Source organism: Salvelinus alpinus, chromosome 5 (assembly GCF_045679555.1).
Source record: "Salvelinus alpinus chromosome 5, SLU_Salpinus.1, whole genome shotgun sequence".
NCBI classification, from domain to species: Eukaryota; Metazoa; Chordata; class Actinopteri; order Salmoniformes; family Salmonidae; genus Salvelinus; species Salvelinus alpinus.
Genome location: NC_092090.1, coordinates 83339167 through 83364268, shown reverse-complemented (window position 1 = coordinate 83364268; position 25102 = coordinate 83339167). Strand labels below are relative to the sequence as shown.

General features: G+C 40.5%; 1 protein-coding gene across 1 annotated transcript in view; it reads left to right on the top strand.

Annotated features, from left to right (window-relative positions):
* The window catches only part of LOC139577031 (GDNF family receptor alpha-2-like), a 73153-nt gene extending 50121 nt beyond the window's left edge, over positions 1-23032 (top strand). The window contains exons 5-9 of the mRNA XM_071403750.1: positions 8539-8651; positions 9854-9994; positions 15134-15300; positions 18413-18463; positions 21303-23032. Coding sequence (XP_071259851.1) covers positions 8539-8651; positions 9854-9994; positions 15134-15300; positions 18413-18463; positions 21303-21443 — 613 coding nt within the window. The 3' untranslated portion in view covers positions 21444-23032. The remainder of the gene's footprint in view (positions 1-8538; positions 8652-9853; positions 9995-15133; positions 15301-18412; positions 18464-21302) is intronic.
* Positions 23033-25102: the final 2070 nt, after the last annotated feature.

Here is a 25102-nt window from a genome sequence, read left to right as displayed (position 1 = left end):
GTATGATGCATGGAACGTTATGGTATAAACATTTGAATGTGTGTATTCTTATTTTAAATGTATGCACTTCTGTCCTTTGAGATGTTATTGTTTATTAATGTTCTGTATTATGTCATGTTTTATGTTTTGTGTGGACACCAGGAAGAGTAGCTGCTGCTTTATACCAAGGATGGGTGGATACAGGATGGAAGGAGTGTATCATTGAACTACAGGCTTACAAGAGTGCTGCCTGATTCCAAACAGGCCAATACATGAGCAGCCCCATTTCATCTGAAAGTTGACGGGTGGGGATAGAGAATCAATCCTGCTGTAGCTACTGCAGGAGAGGCCAGTGGTTTGGCCACAGTGGTATAGATCTCCAGCCATGTCTTCAGAGGCTAATCTGGAGGCAAAAGAAATGCACACATGTGTAGGTGAGGTGCTGGCTAGAGGAGTAGAACACTTGAAAAAGAAAAGGAGAGCCACACACTCTAGGAGCTCAGATGCAATAATTGTGTAACCTGTCTTCAGAGGCCAACAGACATTCAATACCAGCACAGTGGGATCTTTGGGGGAGCTACGTAGAGCTGAAGAGCTTTGAACAAGAACTAGGCATTGACTGTTTCCTGCTCTCACACCTGGCTTTAGTTCTGTTGCGGATGTTTTTTCATCAGTCTGCACAAATAGAGCATTCCTCCTGTGTTGCCTCGGCCTTGCAGATGGATACAGTGTTTACTCTGCACTGTCTGCTGAGTGACGATAGTTATATTTGGACGTGTGCTGTGTACACTAGGTCCAGAACAGTAGGCCCTGCAGAGCTCAGTGAGTCTTGTATGTACACTATTGATTGGCCAAACAATCAATGCAACACTTCTATCTTTGATTTATTTCCTCTGTTCCTCTTGCTTTACTGTGTGCTCTTTGATTGAGTTATTTGGCCAATAGGTTTCAAAGCAGGGACCTGAGAGATTATCGATCACTGAACAGTTAGCCTGACCCAGATACTGTACATCTCGGGACTTTGCTTACAATACATCAGGCCCCCACCCCACCTCAACATCCAACTGAAAAGGCCAGCTCTGCTTTATAGGACAACAGAGGTTTCCACCGAGGGGGGAATCAAAACCAGGAAGGTGATTGGCCCAGATGGCATTTCAGAAGACTGTTCAAGACACAGGCAGCATTTTTCTTAGTTCTCCACTAGCCTTAAAAGCCTGTTTCTTTGTGTATTGCTTGGACACATTTCTATCTTTGCCTTACCTAAAATGAGACAAGTGACGAAAGCAATCAAAGTACACCTACTTGTAATACTGTAAAATGTTGGCTTGCACAAGCACGCCAAACGAATGACTCATATATAGCAGTACACTGCTTTAATCAGATCTCTGCAAAAGCTAGGACGTGCTCTGCTTGTTGGCTGTACATAAGAGCAGGAATTGGAGAGAGGGCAGGAGAGAGCTGTGCAGATCATTTCAATACATGGATTACCGTATTCCCAGTTAGTGTACTGTAATCGCTGAGGGAACGGATAGAGGAAGCTACAATCATTACAGGCCAAGCCTAGCCACCCCCACAGTCTCATCGTCATGGTAGAAATGTTATATAATATTTATGCTTCCAAAACTTATCAGGTAAATAGTACACATGTGGTGAATAAGGTGATTAAGCCTGACTCAAAGTACCTCTATTCTATAAGGGCCAAATTCTGAATTTGGAAATTACACCTTTCTTACGCACGACTCTTACCTTATGCAGGTGTGTAACGTGCTTTGCAGGGGTGGTTCCCTTGCGTGCTCTGAATAAATGTAATTTAACTGCTGAAAACCCTCCCACTTGCTGGCCAACAGATTGTCTTGTAGAGTTTTCATTCAGTAGGGTTTTCAGTACATTTATCTTAAGCCAATATACCTTTTAGTTGGAATTTTGGCAAGACTCACTAGAATATATGCAGAGAACGGGTTCAGAATATTAGGGATCAATGAAAGAAATACATCTAAATATATGCACATTCGTCTCCGTTTCACCACCAATTGGTAGATTAATAAATACTCTGATCTTGTAGATTATTTAGGGTTAGGAAAGTATTTATGAATCATAAAAAACAGGTTTGAAACCTTTATGCATGAAAGAAATAAAACGGTGGTTGATTAATTCTGAATATTTCAACATTCAGTTCTTTAACCCACGGTAATGTTGGAAGATTAGTGTACAAAGAATAGTGTACAATAGTTGGCTATATCCTCCTCTATTGCCTGCACTAACCAGGAACTGTGTGATGACACAGCCAAGTATTGTGCCATTTGTCGGGTTCAAACTCTTATGGCTTGGTCTGCTCTCCACTCCAGAACAATTTAATTAGACTGTCTCTTTTTTATATTATCAACTGTTACTAATGATCCTCAGCAACAAGCACACGACCGTGACGGCGTTTATAAAGAAGGCAAATGAAGGTAAACGAAACAATGTAATTAAATGGAATGAAAATGTAGGCTATACCAACTGAAGGGGACTAACAGTAAATTGACAGTTGATTATGTGTGGTTATTAGGCCTACTGACGGTCGATACTGATAGTGGCAAATTTTTACACGATAGAAATATGAAACCGAGAAAGTCGAGGTAGACATTCAAGACTGCCCCTCCCTGCAAGTTAAAAGGCCGTACAATTTAAATTCTGCATAATGGCACAGCTTTTCATAAACTTTACTGTGGGAAAGTTATGTTGATATGCTTCAATTTGCTGCCATATGACTGGTTTCACATTTGTCTCCAGCGATTATAAGGTAAAATATATCTAAAACAAGTATAATTTGTATTTACAATTACCTTTATCCAAACGGATTACTCATATACCTAGCTCTTATCAATAGCTGTTATAAGTTGTAAATGACAGTGTCTGGAGAATGCTGTTATTTCTATCAGAAAAAAGAAAGTAGATGCTTTTTCCACTTGGAACCAGTACTGTAGGTTCACTAGACCTTATTCATGGTTTCCTCACACATGAAGGTGGTGGAATTATTAGGGAATGAAGTCAAGGTCAGAATATGGGGTATCTGTAAACACACATCTGCCACACCTTCATTTATTCAATCTCCACCCAAAACGAATAGCAGGTGAATAGCATAATATTCTCATGTTTAAGTTCAAGGTCAGAATACGCATAGAGAGAAAAGTGCATAAAAAGGGAATTACGTTCCATTTACGTGCTCATAACTCGGGTCGGAATCGGGCCCTAACTGAGGAATGTTGTTAAAGTGACTGATAGTTATTTAATTAGTCATAATCATTATTCTGTGTAACTCCCTTTTGTATTTCAGGGACAGTTCATATATTAATAGATTTGTTTACCCAAGTTTAAGTGTTTTGTTTACCTTGTTTGGAGACTATTAGTGCCAATAACCTTGAGTAATCTACTTACCCTCACCAAATAGCTTAGCCGTTGCTGTGTTGTCTGACAGTTAATTTAGCATTCATTCATGACATCACAAAATATGGGGGTTGCATGATGTCAGTAACGAACAGAGGGAGAAGGAAAACAAAGGTTGAATTGCCTGTGATTTCCTGGTCACCCAAAAAATTTATGTTTAATCAGACTTGAAGAAGAGCACCAAATTAAAAAGGATTAATTAAATAAAGTCAAATCAAATGGTTAGCCTCATTACTTTGATTTCTCTGCGAGCAGTACTTATAGTGCACAGGCAACTTAAGTGAACTGCAGCAACACAGCAGTGCATTTGACTGAAAGCCACATGCCCATATGCCCTTTTAGTCTTGAGAACGTGTCCCAATGAATGTGTAGTCAAATAGCCTTGTGTTTCCAAATAAATGGGCCCTCTTGATGTTCCATCAAAGGACAATTGCCCGAAGCTGCTGTGAAACTGTCTACTGACACTGATTAAATAGAGAAGGCCAGGGACAACAGCAACCAGCTAAAAGGCAATGCTAGAATGGCTTGTAACACAGGACTTTGAGACAATGACATATATTTTTGAAGAAGCGTATTTTACTGAGATGAAAATGGACAATTATGATATGGTTGAAATGCTTTATTTTTTACTTTTCCATCATTGTGGATGTGCATGCTTCATCCTTTTGTAGGTTGAATAGTCCATATGCAGTACACCAGATAAAGAAAAAATGGAATGGAGAACAACCCATCTATTGTCAGCTTCTATTATTTCAATCAGCATTTAACACTGATGAATTGGCAAAAGACCAATGACCTTTGCCATTGATAAAGTTTAGGTCAACTTTCCTAACTGTGAGTTTGCACAAAGGCACAGAGCAAATGTATCACCCTGTTTCTATGACTAAGCAAAGACATATCTGCAATCATGTGTCCATTCAATGTCAAATTGTTTGTTTTATCGTCGCTAGACCTAAATGAAGGCTAGAGCCAGTATGTGAGAGTCATCTATGAGCAATACACTTAAAATTAGTGTTATATCAAGGTATGTAAAATGATAATGGTAGTGCTTATCCAGGAAATCAAAAATGATATGTCCAATATTACTGAAATGGTCAAACATGTCAGCAAATGTAGAGAGGATGTTTCCCAAAGATATAATTTCCCCAAGATATTCGCTGTTGAGAGGCTATTAAAGCCACCACATCTTAGCAGTTGATAATTGACATTTTCCTTTCCTTCATGAGGAAATGGTTTTTAGACATTCATCTGATTTGACTCAATGTTTGTCATCGGTGGCGATAAGGAATACAATTTCATGTTAAAAGCCATTAGTTTTCTATTACGGTTGAGCAAGATGGATAGGCACTCAACACTGACTGAATTACTGTGTTTAAAGCGTCAAATCTTTTTCAAAGGAGTCTACCTCTACGGGAGCTCCCTTTGCCACTTCCCAGGGCTGAGTGTCTGAAATGGCCATAACACTCTGAGAGGCAGACAGCCTGTCATTTCAGTAGTGAGCTGTCTGCCAAGGTATAATGGAAAAGCTGTGGCAGCCATAAAATGCTCTGCATCTCGATGTTGGAACACTATTGTCCAAACACTCCGGACACCTTTCTAAACTTGAAATGACTGTTTTTAAAATAAAAACATGCAGTCCGTTTCCACAGCCTCTACACCTGATGCAGACACATATTATTGTGTTTTTGAGCAATGAACAGGTTGTCCATGGAAACATTCACATGGAAAGTGTTAGTGATGACTGTTCGTTTTTTCAGATGTAGAACAGAGAGGATGCGTTATGGCTAGGCTGGGAAGTCTCTCAGTCTCCACTCTCCACACACCTCAGTTTCTCTTTATCAAAGGCTGTGATGGTATGTTATAGGGAACAAGCAATTTGTTCCAGTCAGAGAGGAAGAAGATGAGAGGCTTTCTGTAGAGAAGAGGGGGGGAAGAGGTGCACAAAGCCCTTGTCCCTGAAACAAGGCTTAGATGTGATGTTCGCAACATGTCACTTTGAGAGCCACTCTGCGTGATTTGATAGGGAGCGGAAGGAGATGGAGCCAGAGTAATGAAGTGAGGAAGAGTGGGTTTGCTCGTGGGCCTATTCTGTGCATCCAGGCTGCAGAGAGTGTTACCTGATCATTTCCTCCAGACAAATCCTCAGCCTTTGCACTTCTCATTGAGATGTGGAGGACAGAATATAATAAGCATGGGACTGTTGTTGTCCTGTATTCTTTGATTATTCATTAACAGGGATATGAGATGGATTCCAACACCTCTCAACCATCTCAATTCCCCAAAACATCTCACCTTCTGCTTAAGATTCCACAGTCAACAGTAAACAGTATTCTGAAACAACTTTATTATGCTGCAAGGGTGTGGAACAAGGGCTGCATAGTCAAAATCATTGGGGCGGCAGGTATCCTAGTGGTTAGAGTGTTGGGCCAGTAACCGAAAGATTGCTGGATCGAATCCCCGAGCTGATAAGGTAAAAATCTGTTGTTCTGCCCCTGAACAAGGCAGTTAACCCACTGTTCTCCGGTAGGCTGTTATTATAAATAAGAATTTCTTCTTAACTGACTTGCCTAGTTAAATAAATAAAATTACCTTTGGCCTTCAAGCCATTATTGTGTTTTTGACTGTACGTTTGTTTATCCCATGTGTAACTCTGTGTTGTTGTTTTTGTCGCACTGCTTTGCTTTATCTTGGCCAGGTCGCAGTTGTAAATGAGAACTTGTTCTCAACTGGCCTACCTGGTTAAATAAAGGTGAAATAAAAAAAATTAAAAAAAAAAAAGAAGGGCCGGGGCAGGGTAACATGAATAAGTCCAAGTTGGATAGGGAGGGCATGAGGGCAAGTGAATCACTCCATCTTAGTGGGCGTCAGTGATTTGGAAATACAGGACAACTGTGCACACGCTTCTCCAATAAACCTACTTAACTGGATTAGTGATGCCACCCTTCAGGTATGAATACATTTAAGCTTTTATCATAAACACACATAAACAAAAACACACTATTTTTATCAGTTAAGAGCCAAGTTGGGTAGCACTTGAGATGACCATGACAACCGTCTCAATTGGAAATTACCTTTAAAAGCTGCATTGTTGACAATGTGCAAATAGATTGAATCACAGGTTAAAATACAGTACTATTTGACTATTTGTTATTTATATACTTACAGTGCCTTCAGAAAGTATTCACACCCCTTGACTTTTTCCACATTTTGTTGTGTTACAAAGTGGGATTCAAATGGATTTAATAGTGATTTTTCGGCAATGATCGACACAAAATACTCTGTAAAGGCAGTGGTAGAAAAAGTCTCTAAGCGCTTTGCAAACCTGAATTGTACAATATTTGCAGAATATATATATATTTTTATTCTTCAAGCTCTGTCAAGTTGGTTGTTGATCATTGCTTGACAGCCATTTTTAAGCCTTGCCATAGATTTTCAAGCCGATTTAAGTCAAAACTGTAACTAGTCCACTTCGGAACATTCAACGTCATCTTGGTAAGCAACTCCAGTGTATATTTGGCCTTGTGTTTTAGGTAAATTTTCCTGCTGAAAGGTGCATTTTTCTCCCAGTGTCTGTTGGATAGCAGACTGAATCAGGTTTTCCTCTAGGATTTTGCCTATCCTGAGCTGTATTCCGTTTATTCTTATCCTAAAAAAAACAAGCGTACCCATAACATGATGCAGCCTCTACCATGCTTGAAAATATGAAGAGTGTTAGTCAGTGATGTGTTGTGTTGGCTTTTTCCCAAATATAATGCTTTGTATTGACAAAAAGTCAATTTCTTAGCCACATTTTTTGTAGTGTTACTTAAGTACCTTGCTGCAAACAGGATGCATGTTTTGGAATATTTTTATTCTGTACAGGCTTCCTTCTTTTCATTCAGTCATTTAAGTTAGTATTGTAGAGTAACTACAATGTTGTTGATCCATCCTCAGTTCTCTCATATCACAACCATTAAACTCTGTAACTGTTTTAAAATCACCTTTGGCCTCATGGGGAACTCTCTGATCAGTTTCCTTCCTCTCTGGCAACTGAGTTAGGAAAGACACCTTTATCTTTGTAGTGACTGGGTTTATTTATACACCACCCAAAGTCTAATTAATAACTTCACCATGCTCAGAGGGATATTCGGTCACGTTTTTTTTTTTTACACATCCATCAATCAGTGCCCTTCTTTGTGAGGCATTGAAAACCTCCCTGGTCTTTGTGGTTAAATATGTGCTTGACATTCACTACTTGATTGAGGGACCTCACAGATAATTGTATGTGTGGGGTACAGAGATGAGGTAGTCATCAAAAACATTTTTATCACTATTATTGAAAACAGAATGAGTCCATGCAACTTATTATGTGATTTGTTAAGCACATTTTTACTCCTGAACATATTTAGGCTTGCCATAACAAAGGGGTTGAATGTCTGAAGACCTTCCAGCTTTTCAAATTCCCCTTGGAGATTATGGGGTATTGTGTGTAGATCAGAGACACAAAATCTAAATCTAATCAATTTTAAATTCACTTTAACACAAACAAAATGTGGAAAAAGTTAAGGGGTGTGAATACTTTCTGAAGGCACTGTATTTTCTGTATTTGACTATTTTCAAATAATGTGGCCCAAATCAGCTTCTATTGGAAGTATTTGAAATTATTTTCAAATAAATTCTTATGAAAATATTTAATTCCAAATAAATTCTTTAAAATATCAAACAGACCTGGGTTCAAATGTATTGGAGTATTTATTTTTATTTGAAAATACAGTGTGTGTTTAAGTATTTTCAAATACATGGCAACTCTTTCCAAGTGTATTTCCAAATACATTCCAATATTGTGTTTTCAAATAAGAAATATCCAAATACTTAATTCCAATGTCTTTGAAAGTAATTTAAATACCTCAAATAGCATTTGAACCCAGGTCTGATGTTGTGTGCCAACAATGTGAATGATGCACCCTCATGCGGGGGTAAGTGAAAATGTGACATTTATTAGACGTTTCTTTAGCTAATTGGACATTTATTCAGCGTATATGCTCAAATTTACACGTAGTAGTCGGCTGTTGAACTGTGAGTGAATCAGTTCATAGGAAATATCGCACTTCCAGGGTGTGTGTTGTTGATGTAGTCAACTGTGTTTGTGCGCAGATCTAGACTGGCAGATTTCCACATGAACTGTATGGTGTCTCAACATACGGTCAGCAGCTGCCCAAATGAGGACAACTACCAGGCCTGTCTGGCCTCCTACGCCGGCCTCATTGGTGAGTGCATGGGACTTTTATCTATACATACCCCGCGAAGGCATAGTGCTTTATTAGTTATTATAAGCATGTATGACCTTGTACAGTGGATTATTTTAAGGCTTAAGACATAAGACATTTTAGGGTGTTAAAACATGCTCATGACTAGTCTAATAATTCATTATAACCACATTATAATGCACTATACCTGCATACTTTAGGTAAAGTGATACCCATACCGCTCCTCTTATTCTCCCCCCAAACACATTGCTGATCAATGGCTAAGTGGAGGTGATGATGTAAGAGTGTTTACTTCATTTAAACATTTAATGACACATATAGTAATGTTCTTCAAATAAAGCAAGGACAATTGGTGCAGCAAAGACATTCTTCCATACCAGTAGACATTTGATAGCACCTTGGAAATGAGTTGACACTATTCAGTACGATCAATGAGGTAGACAAAATGAGGTCTTTTTTGACTACTTTGAGTGAACCTACAATACCCTTTAGAGACAGCATAGCAATAACTTTACCACTACCACCTGTCTGTAATTGAATTGTTGATAATTACTATAAATGTGTCAAACATACTGTATCTCTAGAGTAAACTCAAGAGTAAACTCCCTAGGTTTGCTTCCGAGTGGCGCAGCAGTCTAAGGCACTGCATCTCAGTGCAAGAGGTGTCACGACAGTCCCTGGTTTGAATCCAGGCTGTATAACATCCTGCCGTGTTGGGGAGTCCCATAGGGCGGTGCACAATTGGCCCAGCATCATCCGGCTTGGACGGGTTAGGCCGTCATTGTAAATAAGAATTTGTTCTTAACTGACTTGCCTAGTTAATTAAAGGTTAAATAAATAAGTAAATAAACGGACATTCCATTACCCTTGCTAGTGCTTCTGGACTACACAGTATGAGGTGTCTTTCCACAAATAAAGCACTCCTCTCCTGAAGGCATTATCAAACAGAATTGCTGTTTTTGGTTCCATCTTTCTAAACTAATATGACTAGCTCTCTCCGGATGGACACTCCACGTCTGAAACAAGAATCAATCAGCATACTACTGTTAGCTGGCTTCATCTTACCTCTGCCTCCGTGGTACAATAGTCCCTGTTGCCATGAGTAACATACTGTAAGCGTTACTCTTTATAGTAAAGTCCATTATTATCCATTGGTGGTCTGTGAATGATCTGTAACTGTAGCGTTATTCTCACCTTTATAGGGACAGATATGACTCCCAATTACGTGGACGGCAGTTTCACCAACTGGACTGTCTCCCCATGGTGCACCTGTAAAGGAAGTGGGAACCAGGAAGAGGAGTGTCAGAGCTTTCTGAAGGACTTCACAGAGAACATGTGCTTGAGTGAGTCACGCTTGCATTTAAAAAAAAATTGTAACACATACAAGACCACCACTGATTTGATTTGAAAATAACCACCGTTCAAATCGGTAGAGTGTTTCCCTCGAAACTGAAAGTGAACTGGCACATCTGATCTATTTGAATTGTTCTGAGCTAGATTTCAGATTTGGGGTCTGTGTTTTGTTTTTTTAAAGGCGATGTCTCTCGGCACTCTGTGAGGTGTGTGGTGTATGGGTAATATTGACTGGCTGGTCTTGTAGCAGTTATTTCATTCACATTAGATCAATGTTCCTTTCTTTCCGCAGCTCATTGCTAGAATCAATCTCTAAGTCTGATAACAAACCAACCAAACCTCTTTGACCACTTATTGTGTTTGGTTTGAAATAACAAGATACCTCTAAAGCCATTACACCTCAATACCCCAACATTTGGATACGAATTGTTCTACAGATTATGGGATAAGGCCATTATTTTCATGTCATTTCCACATTTTCCGTTAGATATTAGTGTTTATCGGTCTGTGAAAAAAATATAATCTAATAAAAAACTTGTCATGGGAATGCGAAAGAATAGGAAAAGCATCCTGACGGCACAATTTAGTAGTCAAATGTCAGGGGTACCGCCTCACCACTATGATGTGCCATGCAATGTCATCAGAATTACAACATACCGTTGCTTTTAACATGTTCCATTGTGTGCATAATGCTTTCAGACCTTTTCAATAGATTGCCATGGTGCACTTTTAGCTGAGTCTGCAAGATGAGGGATGAGGCTTGTAGTTGAGGAGGCGTCTTGGAAAATAATACAACATGCAGCATCTCCTCTTTGCAGTCAAAAGGAACTGGAGAAGATAGAGTGAAATAGATTAAGCGTTGCTCTTATACACTAAGTGGGGGGACATAACAGTCCACAGAGACGGTACGTATTATGTAAAATTAGATAACAAGCTAATCGTATTCAGCCTCCTCCCTGCAGGCAATAGCAATAGGGTTAAAACAACGTATCTGAAGTCATTAAAAAATTGAATTGCTGTCGGCAGTGAGCTTAATCACTCGGTGGAACATTTGGGTGCAGTAAAGCATCCGCTGAAGGAGCCCTCTAGCCAACTTTGGTGATTTATATTTTTATTACACCAGCACCTCTCTGGTTGATCTTACCACCCCAGCAAACAGATGCATGAAAACAACACTCTTCTTTTGACTTGACCAGCATCTTATTACAGACTTATAATTTACTAGGCTTTCAGAAATCACAAGCATTATATTCTTCACAGATTTGCCATTCCTCCTAGATTTGTATTGTAACCAACCCAAGGCCGAGATATCCGAGCACCCATGGAATGTCTTCTGAAGTCAATATGTCTTTACAACATGCTGTGTGTGTACAGTATGTGTGCATGTGTGTCAGGTGCGTGTGGGTGGTGGGTGTGGCGGTGCATGTGGGGGTGTGTGTGGGGGCGTGTGTGTCGGGGGGCGTGTGGGTTTGTGTGTGTGTGTGGGTGTGTGTGTAGGGGTGTATGGGTTGGGGTGCGTGTGGGGGTGTATGTGTTGGGGTGTATGTGGGGGCGTGTGTGCGGTTGTATGTGTCGGGGTGCGTGTGGGTGTGTGTGTGTCGGGGTGCGCGTGAGGGTGTATGTGTCAGGGTGTGTGTGAGAGTGTTATTGTCGGGGTGCGTGTGGGTGGGTGTGTGTGTGTTGGGGTGTGTGTGTGAGGGTGTATGTGTCGGGGTGCGCGTGAGGGTGTATGTGTCGGGGTGTGTGTGAGGGTGTGTGTGTTGGGGTGCGCGTGAGGGTGTATGTGTCGGTGTGTGTGTGAGGGTGTATGTGTCGGGGTGTGTGTGCAGTTTTTGCTTTGTCTGAGAATGTTCTGAGTCTGATCAGTCACAAATCTATTCAAAGTCATCTCTGTGCGGTGACCTTATAATGGAGGTGGTTGCCAAGCAATTACACGGTTTGCCTTCTTTCTGCCTGAACAGAAATAAACACGTGTTCTGTTGAGATGGACAAGCAGAGTGAAAAGGTACTTTGTCCTGGTTTACCCCCACCCATCAGAAAAGCTGACTGGAGATGTATTTGTCTCCCTCCCCCTCAAAGTATTTTGTGTTCATTCATTTGCTTTTAAAAGATTCCATCTCATGGTGTGCCTTTCTGCTGGACATTACTGACAAACAAATACAGGACTAGTAGGTCATGTTGTTGTTGTAAATTGATCAAAAAGGTTTGAGTGAGTTCCCTTATGAGTCAAGGGCTTTGGCCGTGGTGTATGTGGATGAACATCCTGCATGTGGCAGATATTTTCTCTCCGCTCCAAGATTTTTTATTTTTTATTTTTTTCTCACCTTTATTTAACCAGGTAGGCAAGTTGAGAACAAGTTCTCATTTACAATTGCGACCTGGCCAAGATAAAGCAAAGCAGTTCGACACTTACAACAACACAGAGTTACACATAGAGTAAAACAAACATACAGTCAATAATGCAGTAGAAAAATAAGTCTATATACAATGTGAGCAAATGAGTTGAGATAAGGGAGGTAAAGGCAAAAAAGGCCATGGTGGCGAAGTAAATACAATATAGCAAGTAAAACACTGGAAGGGTAGATTTGTAATGGAAGAATGTGCAAAGTAGAAATAGAAATAATGGGGTGCAAATGAGCAAAAATAAATAAATAAATAAATACTGTAGGGGAAGGGGTAGTTGTTTGGGCTAAATTATAGATGGGCTATGTACAGGTGCAGTAATCTGTGAGCTGCTCTGACAGCTGGTGCTTAAAGCTAGTGAGGGAGATAAGTGTTTCCAGTTTCAGAGATTTTTGTAGTTCGTTCCAGTCATTGGCAGCAGAGAACTGTAAGGAGAGGAGGAGGAGAGGAGGAGGAATTGGTTTTGGGGGTGACCAGAGAGATATACCTGCTGGAGCGCGTGCAACAGGTGGGTGCTGCTATGGTGCTATTTTGCTATGGTGACCAGCGAGCTGAGATAAGGGGGGACTTTACCTAGCAGGGTCTTGTAGATGACCTGGAGCCAGTGGGTTTGGCAACGAGTATGAAGCGAGGGCCAGCCAACGAGAGCGTACAGGTCGCAGTGGTGGGTAGTATTTGGGACTTTGGTGACAAAACGGATGGCACTGTGATAGACTGCATCCAATTTATTGAGTAGGGTATTGGAGGCTATTTTGTAAATGACATAGCCGAAATCGAGGATCGGAAGGATGGTCAGTTTTACGAGGGTATGTTTGGCAGCATGAGTGAAGGATGCTTTGTTACGAAATAGGAAGCCAATTCTAGATTTAACTTTGGATTGGAGATGTTTGAGGTGAGTCTGGAAGGAGAGTTTACAGTCTAATCAGACACCTAGGTATTTGTAGTTGTCCACATATTCTAAGTCAGAACCGTCCAGAGTAGTGATGCTGGACGGGCGGGCAGGTGCAGGCAGCGATCGGTTGAAGAGCATGCATTTAGTTTTACTTGTATTTAAGAGCAGTTGGAGGCCACGGAAGGAGAGTTGTACATTGACGCTCGTCTGGAGGGTTGTTAACACAGTGTCCAAAGAAGGGCCAGAAGTATACAGAATGGTGTCGTCTGCGTAGAGGTGGATCAGAGACTCACCAGCAGCAGGAGCGACATCATTGATGTATACAGAGAAGAGAGTCGGCCCAAGAATTGAACCCTGTGGCACCCCCATAGAGACTGCAAGAGGCCCGGACAACAGGCCCTCTGATTTGACACACTGAACTCTATCAGAGAAGTAGTTGGTGAACCAGGCGAGGCAATCATTTGAGAAACCAAGGCTATCGAGTCTGCCGATGAGGATGTGGTGATTGACAGAGTCGAAAGCCTTGGCCAGGTCAATGAATACGGCTGCACAGTATTGTTTCTTATCGATGGCGGTTAAGATATCGTTTAGGACCTTGAGCGTGGCTGAGGTGCACCCATGACCAGCTCTGAAACCAGATTGCATAGCGGAGAAGGTGCGGTGGGATTCGAAATGATCGGTAATCTGTTTGTTGACTTGGCTTTCGAAGACCTTAGAAAGGCAGGGTAGGATAGATATAGGTCTGTAGCAGTTTGGGTCAAGAGTGCCCCCCCCCCCCTTTGAAGAGGGGGATGACCACAGCTGCTTTCCAATCTTTGGGAATCTCAGACGACACGAAAGAGAGGTTGAACAGGCTAGTAATAGGGGTTGCAACAATTTCGGCTGATAGTTTTAGAAAGAAAGGGTCCAGATTGTCTAGCCCGGCTGATTTGTAGGGGTCCAGATTTTGCAGCTCTTTCAGAACATCAGCTGACTGGATTTGGGAGAAGGAGAAATGGGGAAGGCTTGGGCGAGTAGCTGTGGGGGGTGCAGTGCTGTTGACCGGGGTAGGGGTAGCCAGGTGGAAAGCATGGCTAGCCGTAGAAAAATGCTTATTGAAATTCTCAATTATAGTGGATTTATCGGTGGTGACAGTTTCCTATCCTCAGTGCAGTGGGCAGCTGGGAGGAGGTGTTCTTATTCTCCATGGACTTTACAGTGTCCCAGAACTTTTTTGAGTTTGTGTTGCAGGAAGCAAATTTCTGCTTGAAAAAGCTAGCCTTGGCTTTTCTAACTGCCTGTGTATATTGGTTTCTAACTTCCCTGAAAAGTTGCATATCACGGGGGCTGTCCGATGCTAATGCAGAACGCCATAGGATGTTTTTGTGTTGGTTAAGGGCAGTCAGGTCTGGAGAGAACCAAGTGCTATATCTGTTCCTGGTTCTACATTTCTTGAATGGGGCATGCTTATTTAAGATGGTGAGGAAGGCATTTAAAAATATATATAATTTTAAAGATAAAGATTTTTGTTATCCAAAATGATACGGTGAAAATCAGATGATGTAGATTGTTGTAGAGAGATGTAGGTAAGCTCCAATAAAAAACAAAGCCAGCTAAATACTTAGCTTTGGAACTCTCAAAAAAACAAAGTGAAGCTAAATAGTCAACTGACAAAACACTGTTACCTTGCTTGTTAAGGAACTGCACATGGACTGACTGACCAAAAAATAGGTAGATCAACGCCCACACCCAAAATTGGGCAGAGGACCAAAAAGTTGACTTAGAGCTGACTGTTAGCTGCCCCAACACTGGGAAGACAGTCAAGACAAATTACTTTATCTCTTTGTCCCCACAGGAAATGCCATTCAAGCATTTGGTTATGGAACAGACAGTCTCTCCCACAAAGCTGAGTCTGTCCCATTGACACCCTCCATGAAGCCTGGATTAGAGACCTCAATCAGCACCTCAGAGCCTCTAGATAACCCCAATGACGTCCAGCCTGAGGATGAGGCCAACGGGAAGGTAAATTACCAGCTACTATAGCACCTGCTGCCACATTCCAATTACCAGGGTCATGTTCATTATTAGGGCACGCAACGGAAAACTTTTAAAAGCATTTTGTAACTGAAAACGCATGAGTGTTTTTTTAATGGACAATACCAGGATGTCTCTCCCTGTTTCAGTACATTTTTTCCTTTAGGTGCCTCATGAACGTGACCCATTTATCACCTTGCTCTAGATTCAATGAAAACTGGTAAACATGGGTATGTTCAGTGGGGTGAAATATTTTGAATGTTGCAGATATTTCATAGAGCTGACAATAATTGCTATTCTACATTAAACATAATCATGTCAGTCCTATTTGCTGTGGAGTATATAAATCCAAATGTGCGTATGAAGATGTTTTTGACCTATCCCATAGACCCAGTTACTGTGTTTGATCGAATTGGGACCTTGGTACGGCATTAAACAAGAAAAATCCTTGGTTTTATTACATGAGTTATATAGGGATATTTATAATTCCATGTTTCATGCATGGCTGAGAAACAACATCGTTTTGGCATCATTATTATGTTTGGAAAGACTCCTATAAAGATGTTGAATGCTGAGCAATTTCAGGCTTTCACATCCATTAAATGGTCATCTCTTACACTGTTCTGTGCATAACCCACATTGTGATAAAGACAGCAAATTAATACCTTAAAAATGGTGTGAGGGAGAGAATTAATGAATAAGCCACACCGATAACATTAACAGTAGGAGGTAGAGGGGAGCGGTTGAATTGCTTTCTCCAAAGGTTCTGTATGTATGTCCGTATTGATGCACCGCTCTGTGCCTCTCTCGCTGCAGTGCAATGCTTAATTTATTGTAAAAATGGTAATTAGGAAACAATAAGACGTGTGATTACTCAAGCAGGAAGTTTATAATTAGAGAGGGAGCCGGTGGGGACATTTTGGGTGGCCCTTCATTCTGCAGCAACTATGCTTGGCAATTAAAACTTGTCAAACTTCCATCGTAGATTAGCTGGGGGAATGCTGATATGACTCCTCTTGGAAAAAGACTGGCTGTCTAGCCTTGTAAATATCATGTGTGCTCAGGACCACACGCATGCTGGTGTCCAGTTAGTGGAATTGTTATGCAAAGGAAATTGCGTAGTCTGCTGTCTGTTTGATGGCTGGACAGGCTTTCCCAGACACTTGATAAGTAATCTGAAGTTTTGATTGATAAATGAGGCCCGTGGAGAATTACACCCAATTGGGCTGTGCTGCTCAAGCTTAATTCCCTCTCAAGTCAATTTCCCTGTATTCGGTATCACCATTAACAGGTCAATTGTGCTATGTGAGTTTGTTTACTTGTAAAGCTTCATTCTTCCTTTAATAATGTTAGCTATGGCCTAATGTCCGGGAAGTTCTACCTTATTCAGTCAATAACTATGTGCTCAAAATGTCTTCTCAAAAGATCGAAGGAGAGGAGATATCTAGGTGACATATCACTTTGTCTTATCGCTGTTCACAACTTCTGTATTTTCAACCCTCTGGAAAGTTTCAGGAAGTGAAACTGTTGAGGGCTGTTGAATGTATAGGGGAATGAATAATGTGGATGAGACGCCATTTTCCCTACCAATCAGGATTTCAATTAATTCAGTGGACAGGCCTTAAGAGTGGTGCTAACAGTTATTAATGGAGACGTTCGGGAAGAAGCATTTCACTGAATTAAACTTAACTTAGTTTAGTAAATTAATGCAATTTAGCCTACAGAGGAAGTAGGATAAGCAAGAAAAACATTTCCCATTGGACATGTTATTATATTATATGAATTATTATATTGATTCTACTAACGTTCTCTACTTCTGTATTTTTCCACAACAGTTTTGTAAGCGTTTCGGTGTGTTCAGATCTATTTAAGAATCCATTGTGCCATAACCATTGGGATAAATGTGTGGTCCAATAGTTGTAAATGCTATGTTGGTGCAGCCTTTGTATAGATATGTGCAAGCACTTTAACACGACCTGAAAATACCAACTCTGTCGTTTCCCTAGTCATTGCTCACTGCCTGGCTGTGCTGTGTGTAGAATAGAGCCCCTAATGTCACTGTCATTTCAGCTGTTTGTAAATGGGGATCAAAAGGTGTTTTAAATGTCCCATTGTAATTGTCTGCCTATGTACAAGTGACTCAGAAAATGACAAACTCACTATGATGTCTTTGTAGCACTCACAGTATGGAAGTTCCACATATTGTTTTTCTGTGTCTATGTTCCTGCAGAAACCTGATTGGAATTTAAATGGCACATCTTAACAGGTTTTTTAATCAGGAAAATAATGCCTTTTTGTATTCTTTTTGGATAGTCGTGTTATGTAAGTGGACCATTGTATAAGTGAGAATTAGCCCCCTCTTCAGAGTCAATTTCAGCTTTTGTGCCCTTGACTGTACAGTACATTGTGTTGATTTTCAACTCAATTGAATGTAATTGATTGTGGACCAACCCTGGGTTACCCAATAACCAGCCCTGAAAAACACATCTGAACATTACTGTTCGACAAAGCTCTGATCAATTGTAAAACGTACTCCTGCTACATGTTTAGCTACTTTGTCAAAACGAAATTAATAATATCCTGTTATCCCCAATAACATGTTGTGTGTGGCTGCATGAGTATCTGTGTGTGCATGTGTGTGTGCATGCGTGTGTGCGTGCGTGTGTGCGTGCATGTCTATGTGTGTCTGTGTGTGTGTGAAAATATTGGCTGCAGACAAAGATCTGGACCGATGTCAACAGACTGCTGCCACACATCACTGCACCTGCTAATTAATTGGCTTTTAGTTGCGGATGTGTTTGCTGCATTGTCAAGCAACGATTGCTTTTTTGGCAACTGTCGTTTAACCATTTCTCTGTACAGTCACACGTCTGAAACCAAGCTCTTCCTTAATAAATGCAGCCTTTCTTTTCACCTAAAACCCACACAAAAACATCTCTCAGTGCTTATATGACTTTACCATTTACTATTTATTATCATTATTGTATTTTTCTAAAACAGTTTGGCCATGTTGTGTTGTGCTGCCTTGTGTTGTAGATACTGCTGTTAGAACATGAGGAGTGGGAAGATAATATCTGGCTATGTTTTTCTCTGTGTACAGGGAAATGTACCAAAGTGGAATCTCTCAAAAGGCTACATTGGTGGAGATGGAGTAAGTAAGGAGGGAATATTTCATGTTTCTGTTGATGTGCTATGGTTTTGCAGGGGGAAATGGTGCCTCTGTAAATCGAGGAAGATGCACTTACAGAGCCTTCATTAAGTATTCACACCCCTTGACTTATTCCACATTTTGTTGTGTTACAGCCAGATTTTTTTTGTCACCGTTCTACACACAATACCCCATAATGTTGAAGTGGAATTATGTTTTTCAAAATCTTTACAAATGAAAACTCTCTAGTCAATAAGGGGGAAAGGAGGATACCTAGTCAGTTGTAGTGCTGAATGCGTTCAACTGAAATGTGTCTTCTGCATTTAACCCAACCCCTCTGAATCTGAGAGGTGCGGGGGGCTGCCATAATCGACGTCCACGTCTTCGGCGCCCGGGAACAGTGGGTTAACTGCCTTGCTCAGGGGCAGAACAACAGATTTTTACCTTGTCAGCTTGGTGATTCGATCCAGCTACCTTTCGGTTACTGGCCCTCTAACCACTAGTATTCAAACCCTTTGTTATGGCAAGCCTAAATTAGCTCAGAGTAAAAATGTGCTTAACAAGACAGATAATAAGTTGCATTGACCAGGGTGGTAAAAAAAAAAGCAGACATTGAATTTGCCTTTGAGCATGGTGAAGTTATTAATTACACTTTGGATGGTATATCAATATACCCAGTCACCACAAAGATACAGGCGTCCTTCCTAACTCAGTTACCGGAGAGGAAGGAAACCGCTCAGGGATTTCACCATGAGGCCAATGGTGACTTTAAAACAGTACAGAGTTTAATGGCTGAGATAGGAGAAAACTGATGATGGATCATCAACATTGTAGTTACTCCACAATACTAACCTATTTGAGTGAAAAAAGGAAGCCTGTACAGAATAAAACTATTCCAAAACATGCATCCTGTTTGAAACAAGGCACTTAAGTAATACTGCAAAAAAATTGGCAAAGCAATTCACTTTTTGTCCTGAATACCAAGTGTTATATTTGGGGCAAATCCATTAAAACACATTACTGAGTACCACTCTACATATTTTCAAGCATAGTGGTGGCTGCATCATGTTATGGGTATGGTTGTAAAAAGGGATGCACGATATATCGGTAAGCATAGCGAAATCGGCCGATATTAGGTGAAAATTCCAACATCGGCATCGGCCCGATGTCTAGTTTACCGCCGATGTGCAAAACCCATGTCAAAGCTGACGTGCATACCTATATAACGTAGGTAGATGACATAATGACCCCGCGAAAAATATAGAGCTACACGTGCAACACAGCATTCCTAACCTAGCCCACAATGTCTGCTGTGTGGATCGAGCAGTCAACAAATTGAGCAGTCATTTGAAAGAGTAAGAAAATGTCAGCGAGACAACTCAAAGGCGAAATCCATTAACGCCATGATACGGGAATTCATTGCCCTTTGACAATCAACCATTCTCTGTCGTGGATGAAGTTGGCTTTCGCTGACTGTTCGAGCACCTCGAGCCCTGGTACAGTACACACTACCAAGTAGGCACTATTTTCACTACCAAGTAGACACTATCATCCCTAGTTGTAATTGTTAAGGACTGGCTAGTGTTTTTGGATAAAAGAAACGGAATAGAGCTAAGCACAGGCAAAATCCTAGAGAAAAACCTGGCTCAGTCTGCTTTCCACCAGACACTGGGAGATAAATTCACCTTTCAGCAGGACAATAACCTAAAACACAAGGGCAAATCTACACAGGAGTTGGTTACCAATAAGACAGTGAATGTTCCTGAGTGGCTGAGTTACAGTTTTGACTTAAATCTACTTGAAAATCTATGGCAAGACCTGAAAATGGTTGTCTAGCAATGATCAACAACCAATTTGACAGAGCTTTAAGAATTTAGAAAATAATAAATGGGCAAATTTAACACAATCCAGGTGTGGAGAGCTCTTAGAGACTTACCCAGAAAGACCCAGAAAAGGTGCTTCCACAAAGTATTGAGTCAGGGGTGTGAATACTTAAGTGTAAATTAGATACTGTATTTCTGTATTTGACTTTCTATAAATTTGCCAACATTTCTAAAAACATGTTTTCACTTTGTCATTATGGGATATTGTGTGTAGATGGGTGAGAAAAATTGAATCAATTTTGAATTCAGGCTGTAACACAACTAAATGTGAAATATATCAAGGGGTATGAATACTTTCTGATGTCACTGTACTTGAAGGCAAATGGTTTGCTACAGTAGGTGTTGCAGGAATGAGAGCAAATTGATAACACATTCAAAATGCTTACAATGTTATGGAAAAGCACATAATAAGGCCATAGTAGAATGGGCATTACTGAGTAACTCTCTGGGGTGTACAATATCTAGAACATGTTGCTTCGATACTTTCTTCTAATGTACTGTACAACATACTGTAGTTGCCTTTCGCATTGCCTGCTGTTGTCCATGGTGAAATGACTGAATGTCCTGTCTTCACGTAGCGAAGTGACTGATATTGTACAGAAATAAAACATATCCAAATAGCTAAGAAGCAGATTAGTAACCCATATGTGCTATGCCTGTACTATAGCTTGTGCTTTCCTTGAGAGTAATGTTTAAAACGTTTAAGCTGGCGTTACCTAAAGGGGATTGAGAAGGAAGCCTTAGCTCTGCACTGTGCCAATACATGGAAAATCAGAGAGTGCACCCAAAAGACTGCAACAGCAGTCACTTTCAACATATTTCATATCTGCCTCAAATGTGTTCATGTTTTTGTTCACTTGGAGTGGCTGTGGTTTAGTGTTTTACCCGTTCTATGTACAACACAACACTTGGACTCACTGAGTCATTTCTAACCTTTCCACATGTTGTCCTCCACTCAGCCTTTACTGGAGCCCAGCAGTGGTTACGATGGCCTGACCAGACCCAAGGGTCCTCCTGAAGACGGGTCACCCTGTGTCTGTGCCAGTGTCTGGGCGCTGCTGCTCAGCCTGACCTCCGCCGTGGCCAACTATGCCCTATAAACCTCCCCGTGGGTTGTCGTTGACCAACAAGCTGATCCCCAACACAGATGCTTGTTCGAGGATGTTTTTTTCTTTCTCCCAGGCATTGTCATGCTATTTCAAAAAGGAGAGGCAGAGAGAACACAATCTGAGATAAACTGAAATATTATTTATTTGATGTAACATTTTGGGTTTTGAGGACCACTATGATCAAGAAAATGGCTTATGGACCCTTATCGTGGTGAAGCCTCAGTGGCCGTTGGCAGTGGCTGTCTTCCCATCAGTAACACTGACAAAGACTCAAAGTATCATGTCAAAGACTTCTGCACTGCTGTCATGACAAAGAGGAGAGCGAGAAAGACAGAGCGAGAGAGTGAAAGAGAGAGGGCGTGAGAGATGGAAATGGAGAGAGAGAGGAGAGAGAGCTATGCTGTCTGTCACGCGTTTTCCTCTTGAAACAGTGCTTGACTTTTTAAAGGGACAAACCTCAAACTTTGTTTCCATTACTTGCAGACACAGAAGAATTATGACATTTGTGTCTTTTCAAAAGTGTAAGGCCTAGATTCAATTAGATCAAGCATTAACCAGTGATAGCATAGCTGTGGTTTTGGCCATGTTGGAGGTAGAACTGCGTTGGAGCTCTTGTGATCATTGTCACGAAGTCACACCTGTCCCACTCACGTTAGAAGTTCAGAACGAGAAAGTGTAGGCTATATAGATATATTTACTCTCAAATTGAAAATCATGAAACTAAATACTGAGGATTTCTATCAGCCTAATGAAGATGTAAATTACATCTCACATTCCAGTGTTCCAACTTATAATCAAGGCTGCATGGGATTTATATTAATGCGACTCTGTGCAGCCAATGGCAATGACAGTTCTAACACAGTTCCACCTCTGACACCGTCAAAACATCAGCCATGCTGATGTCGGCTGATGCGGATCTGATTGAATCGGCCCTAAATCAAAATTCAACTCAGTGTATCCATGTTGGTATAGTAACGGTGAACATTATCTATTTTTTCAGCAGACAAAAAAATGAAACACAATGTTAACTGGTTCTTATTGTTGATAATGAGTTAGAGTAAATATCCACACCGTCTGTGTATATAACAAAATGTTTTCTTTCAATCAACCAATATAAAATAAACTGTTTTCTTTCAATGAACCTGTATAAAATAAACGGTTTTCTTTCAATCAACCAAGATAAAATAAACTGCTTTCTTTCAATTGACCTGAAAAAATAAACTGTTTTCATTCAATCAACCTGTATAAAATAAACTGTTTTCTTTCAATGAACCTGTATAAAAATAAACAGTTTTCTTTCAATCAACCAATATAAAATAAACTGTTTTCTTTCAATTAACCAATTTTACCTATTGGTATTACCTTATGGTCAAGGCGATATGACAGCACTGTATTGTTGAGTATGCAGAACAAATTTTGAGGGCAAAGTTGGCACTGTCTATGAAGAAAAAAGTTACCAATGATACTGGTTGTATGCCTTTGTTATTTGTATTTAGTTTTGTCTATACAGGTTCAGATCATAGTCAAATATAATGTATAGAGGGATGAAATTAAATTAGCTCCATTTGCTTGGAAAGTCATTGCCTGTGTGTATTATAGTGTCCTTTGTACAGTGCAAATACATGTGGCCTTACCTATTGTACCACATTCTCCAGCTCATGGGACATTGCAACACATAGTGACGCTTTACCAAATTAATCATTCAAATGGATTTATGTCGAAACAACACAAGCCATCAGATCAATATTTGACTACATAAATGCCTAGGATTGAACCCTTCTGTTTCCATTGGACTGTTCCAACAGAGGTGTCTATAAATACTCACAGTTTATAGCTGCTGCACATTCTGCTGTGTTGAGTTTTTCCCCCAATGAATCTTTTTTTTTGGATTGGTCAGTTTGTAGCTGAGTTTTGCAAATGACATCATGACGCACTGTCTATAATTGATTACAATAGTGGCTCTGGCCTCCTATAAAGCCAATCAAATGCATGAGATAAATTAAGAGTTTTGACATGTAGTAATGTAAATATATAACTGATCACAATTTAACCCTCACGCAGTATAGGTCTGGGTATAAGGGTAAATTGGGGTTTCAGCATTTCTCATACAGTTACCTTAAATTTAGGCTGAATGATTCATCCAAAACTGAACAATTTAGAAAATTATTACTGCAAACATGACCACTCAATAGAAGTCAAGACTGAAAACCCTGAAAACAAAGACTGCACACAAAGTAGTTCCTAACAATAAATATATCACATGTGGCAGCTTAAATACGGAGAGAGGCAGAGAGTGCTCAAAGATGGGATGTCATGGTTACCTGTGTGTATGAGTGTATAAGTGATTGAAAGAGTGAGAAAGAAAATTGTGTGAGAGGCAAAATTGTGCTTGTGTGTGTGTGTGTGTGTGTGCATGTGTGTTTGTGTGCATGTTTGTGTGTGAGAGATCTCAAAGCAGGAATGTGCTAGAGGTGAGGTTTTATAAAGATGCGGCTGGAGTCCGGGGGGGGGGGTGCACGGGAATATAAGAAAGCGGCAGGTTGGTGTGCGTTCACACTTGATTAATGAGCCAGTGGGATGATGTTTCTTATCAACACTCTGCACATGTTGGTGAGAGCAGTAAGGTTTACCAGACTGGGGATCCTCCAATCAGAGACAGCTCCACTTCCTTCCCATAATTCCACTTGTTTCAGTGACACCTGCCTGTGTGACTGTTTTCTCTTTGGCATGTTTGGTGTGATTTGTTTCACACCGTGAGGGGGTCACTGTGACACACTGAACATCATAAAGATGTAGGATCTTAATTTGAGCTAGTTTGCTACAGAAGGAAAATAATCCTGCAGAAAAGAAAAATGTGAATTATTGTGTGTGTTATAATTAATGGACATTTTTGTAGGGGTTGACATACAGTTGAAGTCAGAAGTTTACATACAGTTAGGTTGGAGTCATTAAAACTCGTTTTCAACCACTCCACAAATTTCTTGTTAACAAACTATATTTTTGACAAGTCGTTTAGGACATCTACTTTGTGCATGACACAAGTAATTTTTCCAACAATTGTTTACAGACAGATTATTTCACTTCTAATGCACTGTATCACAATTCCAGTGGGTCAGAAGTTTACATACACTAAGTTGACTGCCTTTAAACAGCTTGGAAAAATCCAGAAAATGATGTCATGGCTTTAGAAGCTTCTGATAGGCTAATTTACATCATTTGAGTCAATTGGAGGTGTACCTGTGGATGTATTTCAAGGCCTACCTTTAAACTCAGTGCCTCTTTGCTTGACATCATGGGAAAATCAGAAGAAATCAGCCAAGAACTCAGAAAAAAATTAGTAGACCTCCACAAGTCTGGTTCATTCTTGGGAGCATTTTTCAAACGCCTGAAGGTACCACGTTCATCTGTACAAACAATAGTACGCAAGTATAAACACCATGGGACCACGCAGCCATGAACGTACTTCGGTGCGAAAAGTGCAAATGAATCCCAGAACAACAGCAAAGGACCTTGTGAAGATGCTGGAGGAAACAGGTACAAAGGTATCTATATCCACAGTAAAACGAGTCCTATTTCAACATAACCTGAAAGGCCACTCAGCAAGGAAGAAGCCACTGCTCCAAAACCGCCATAAAAAAGTAAGACTACGG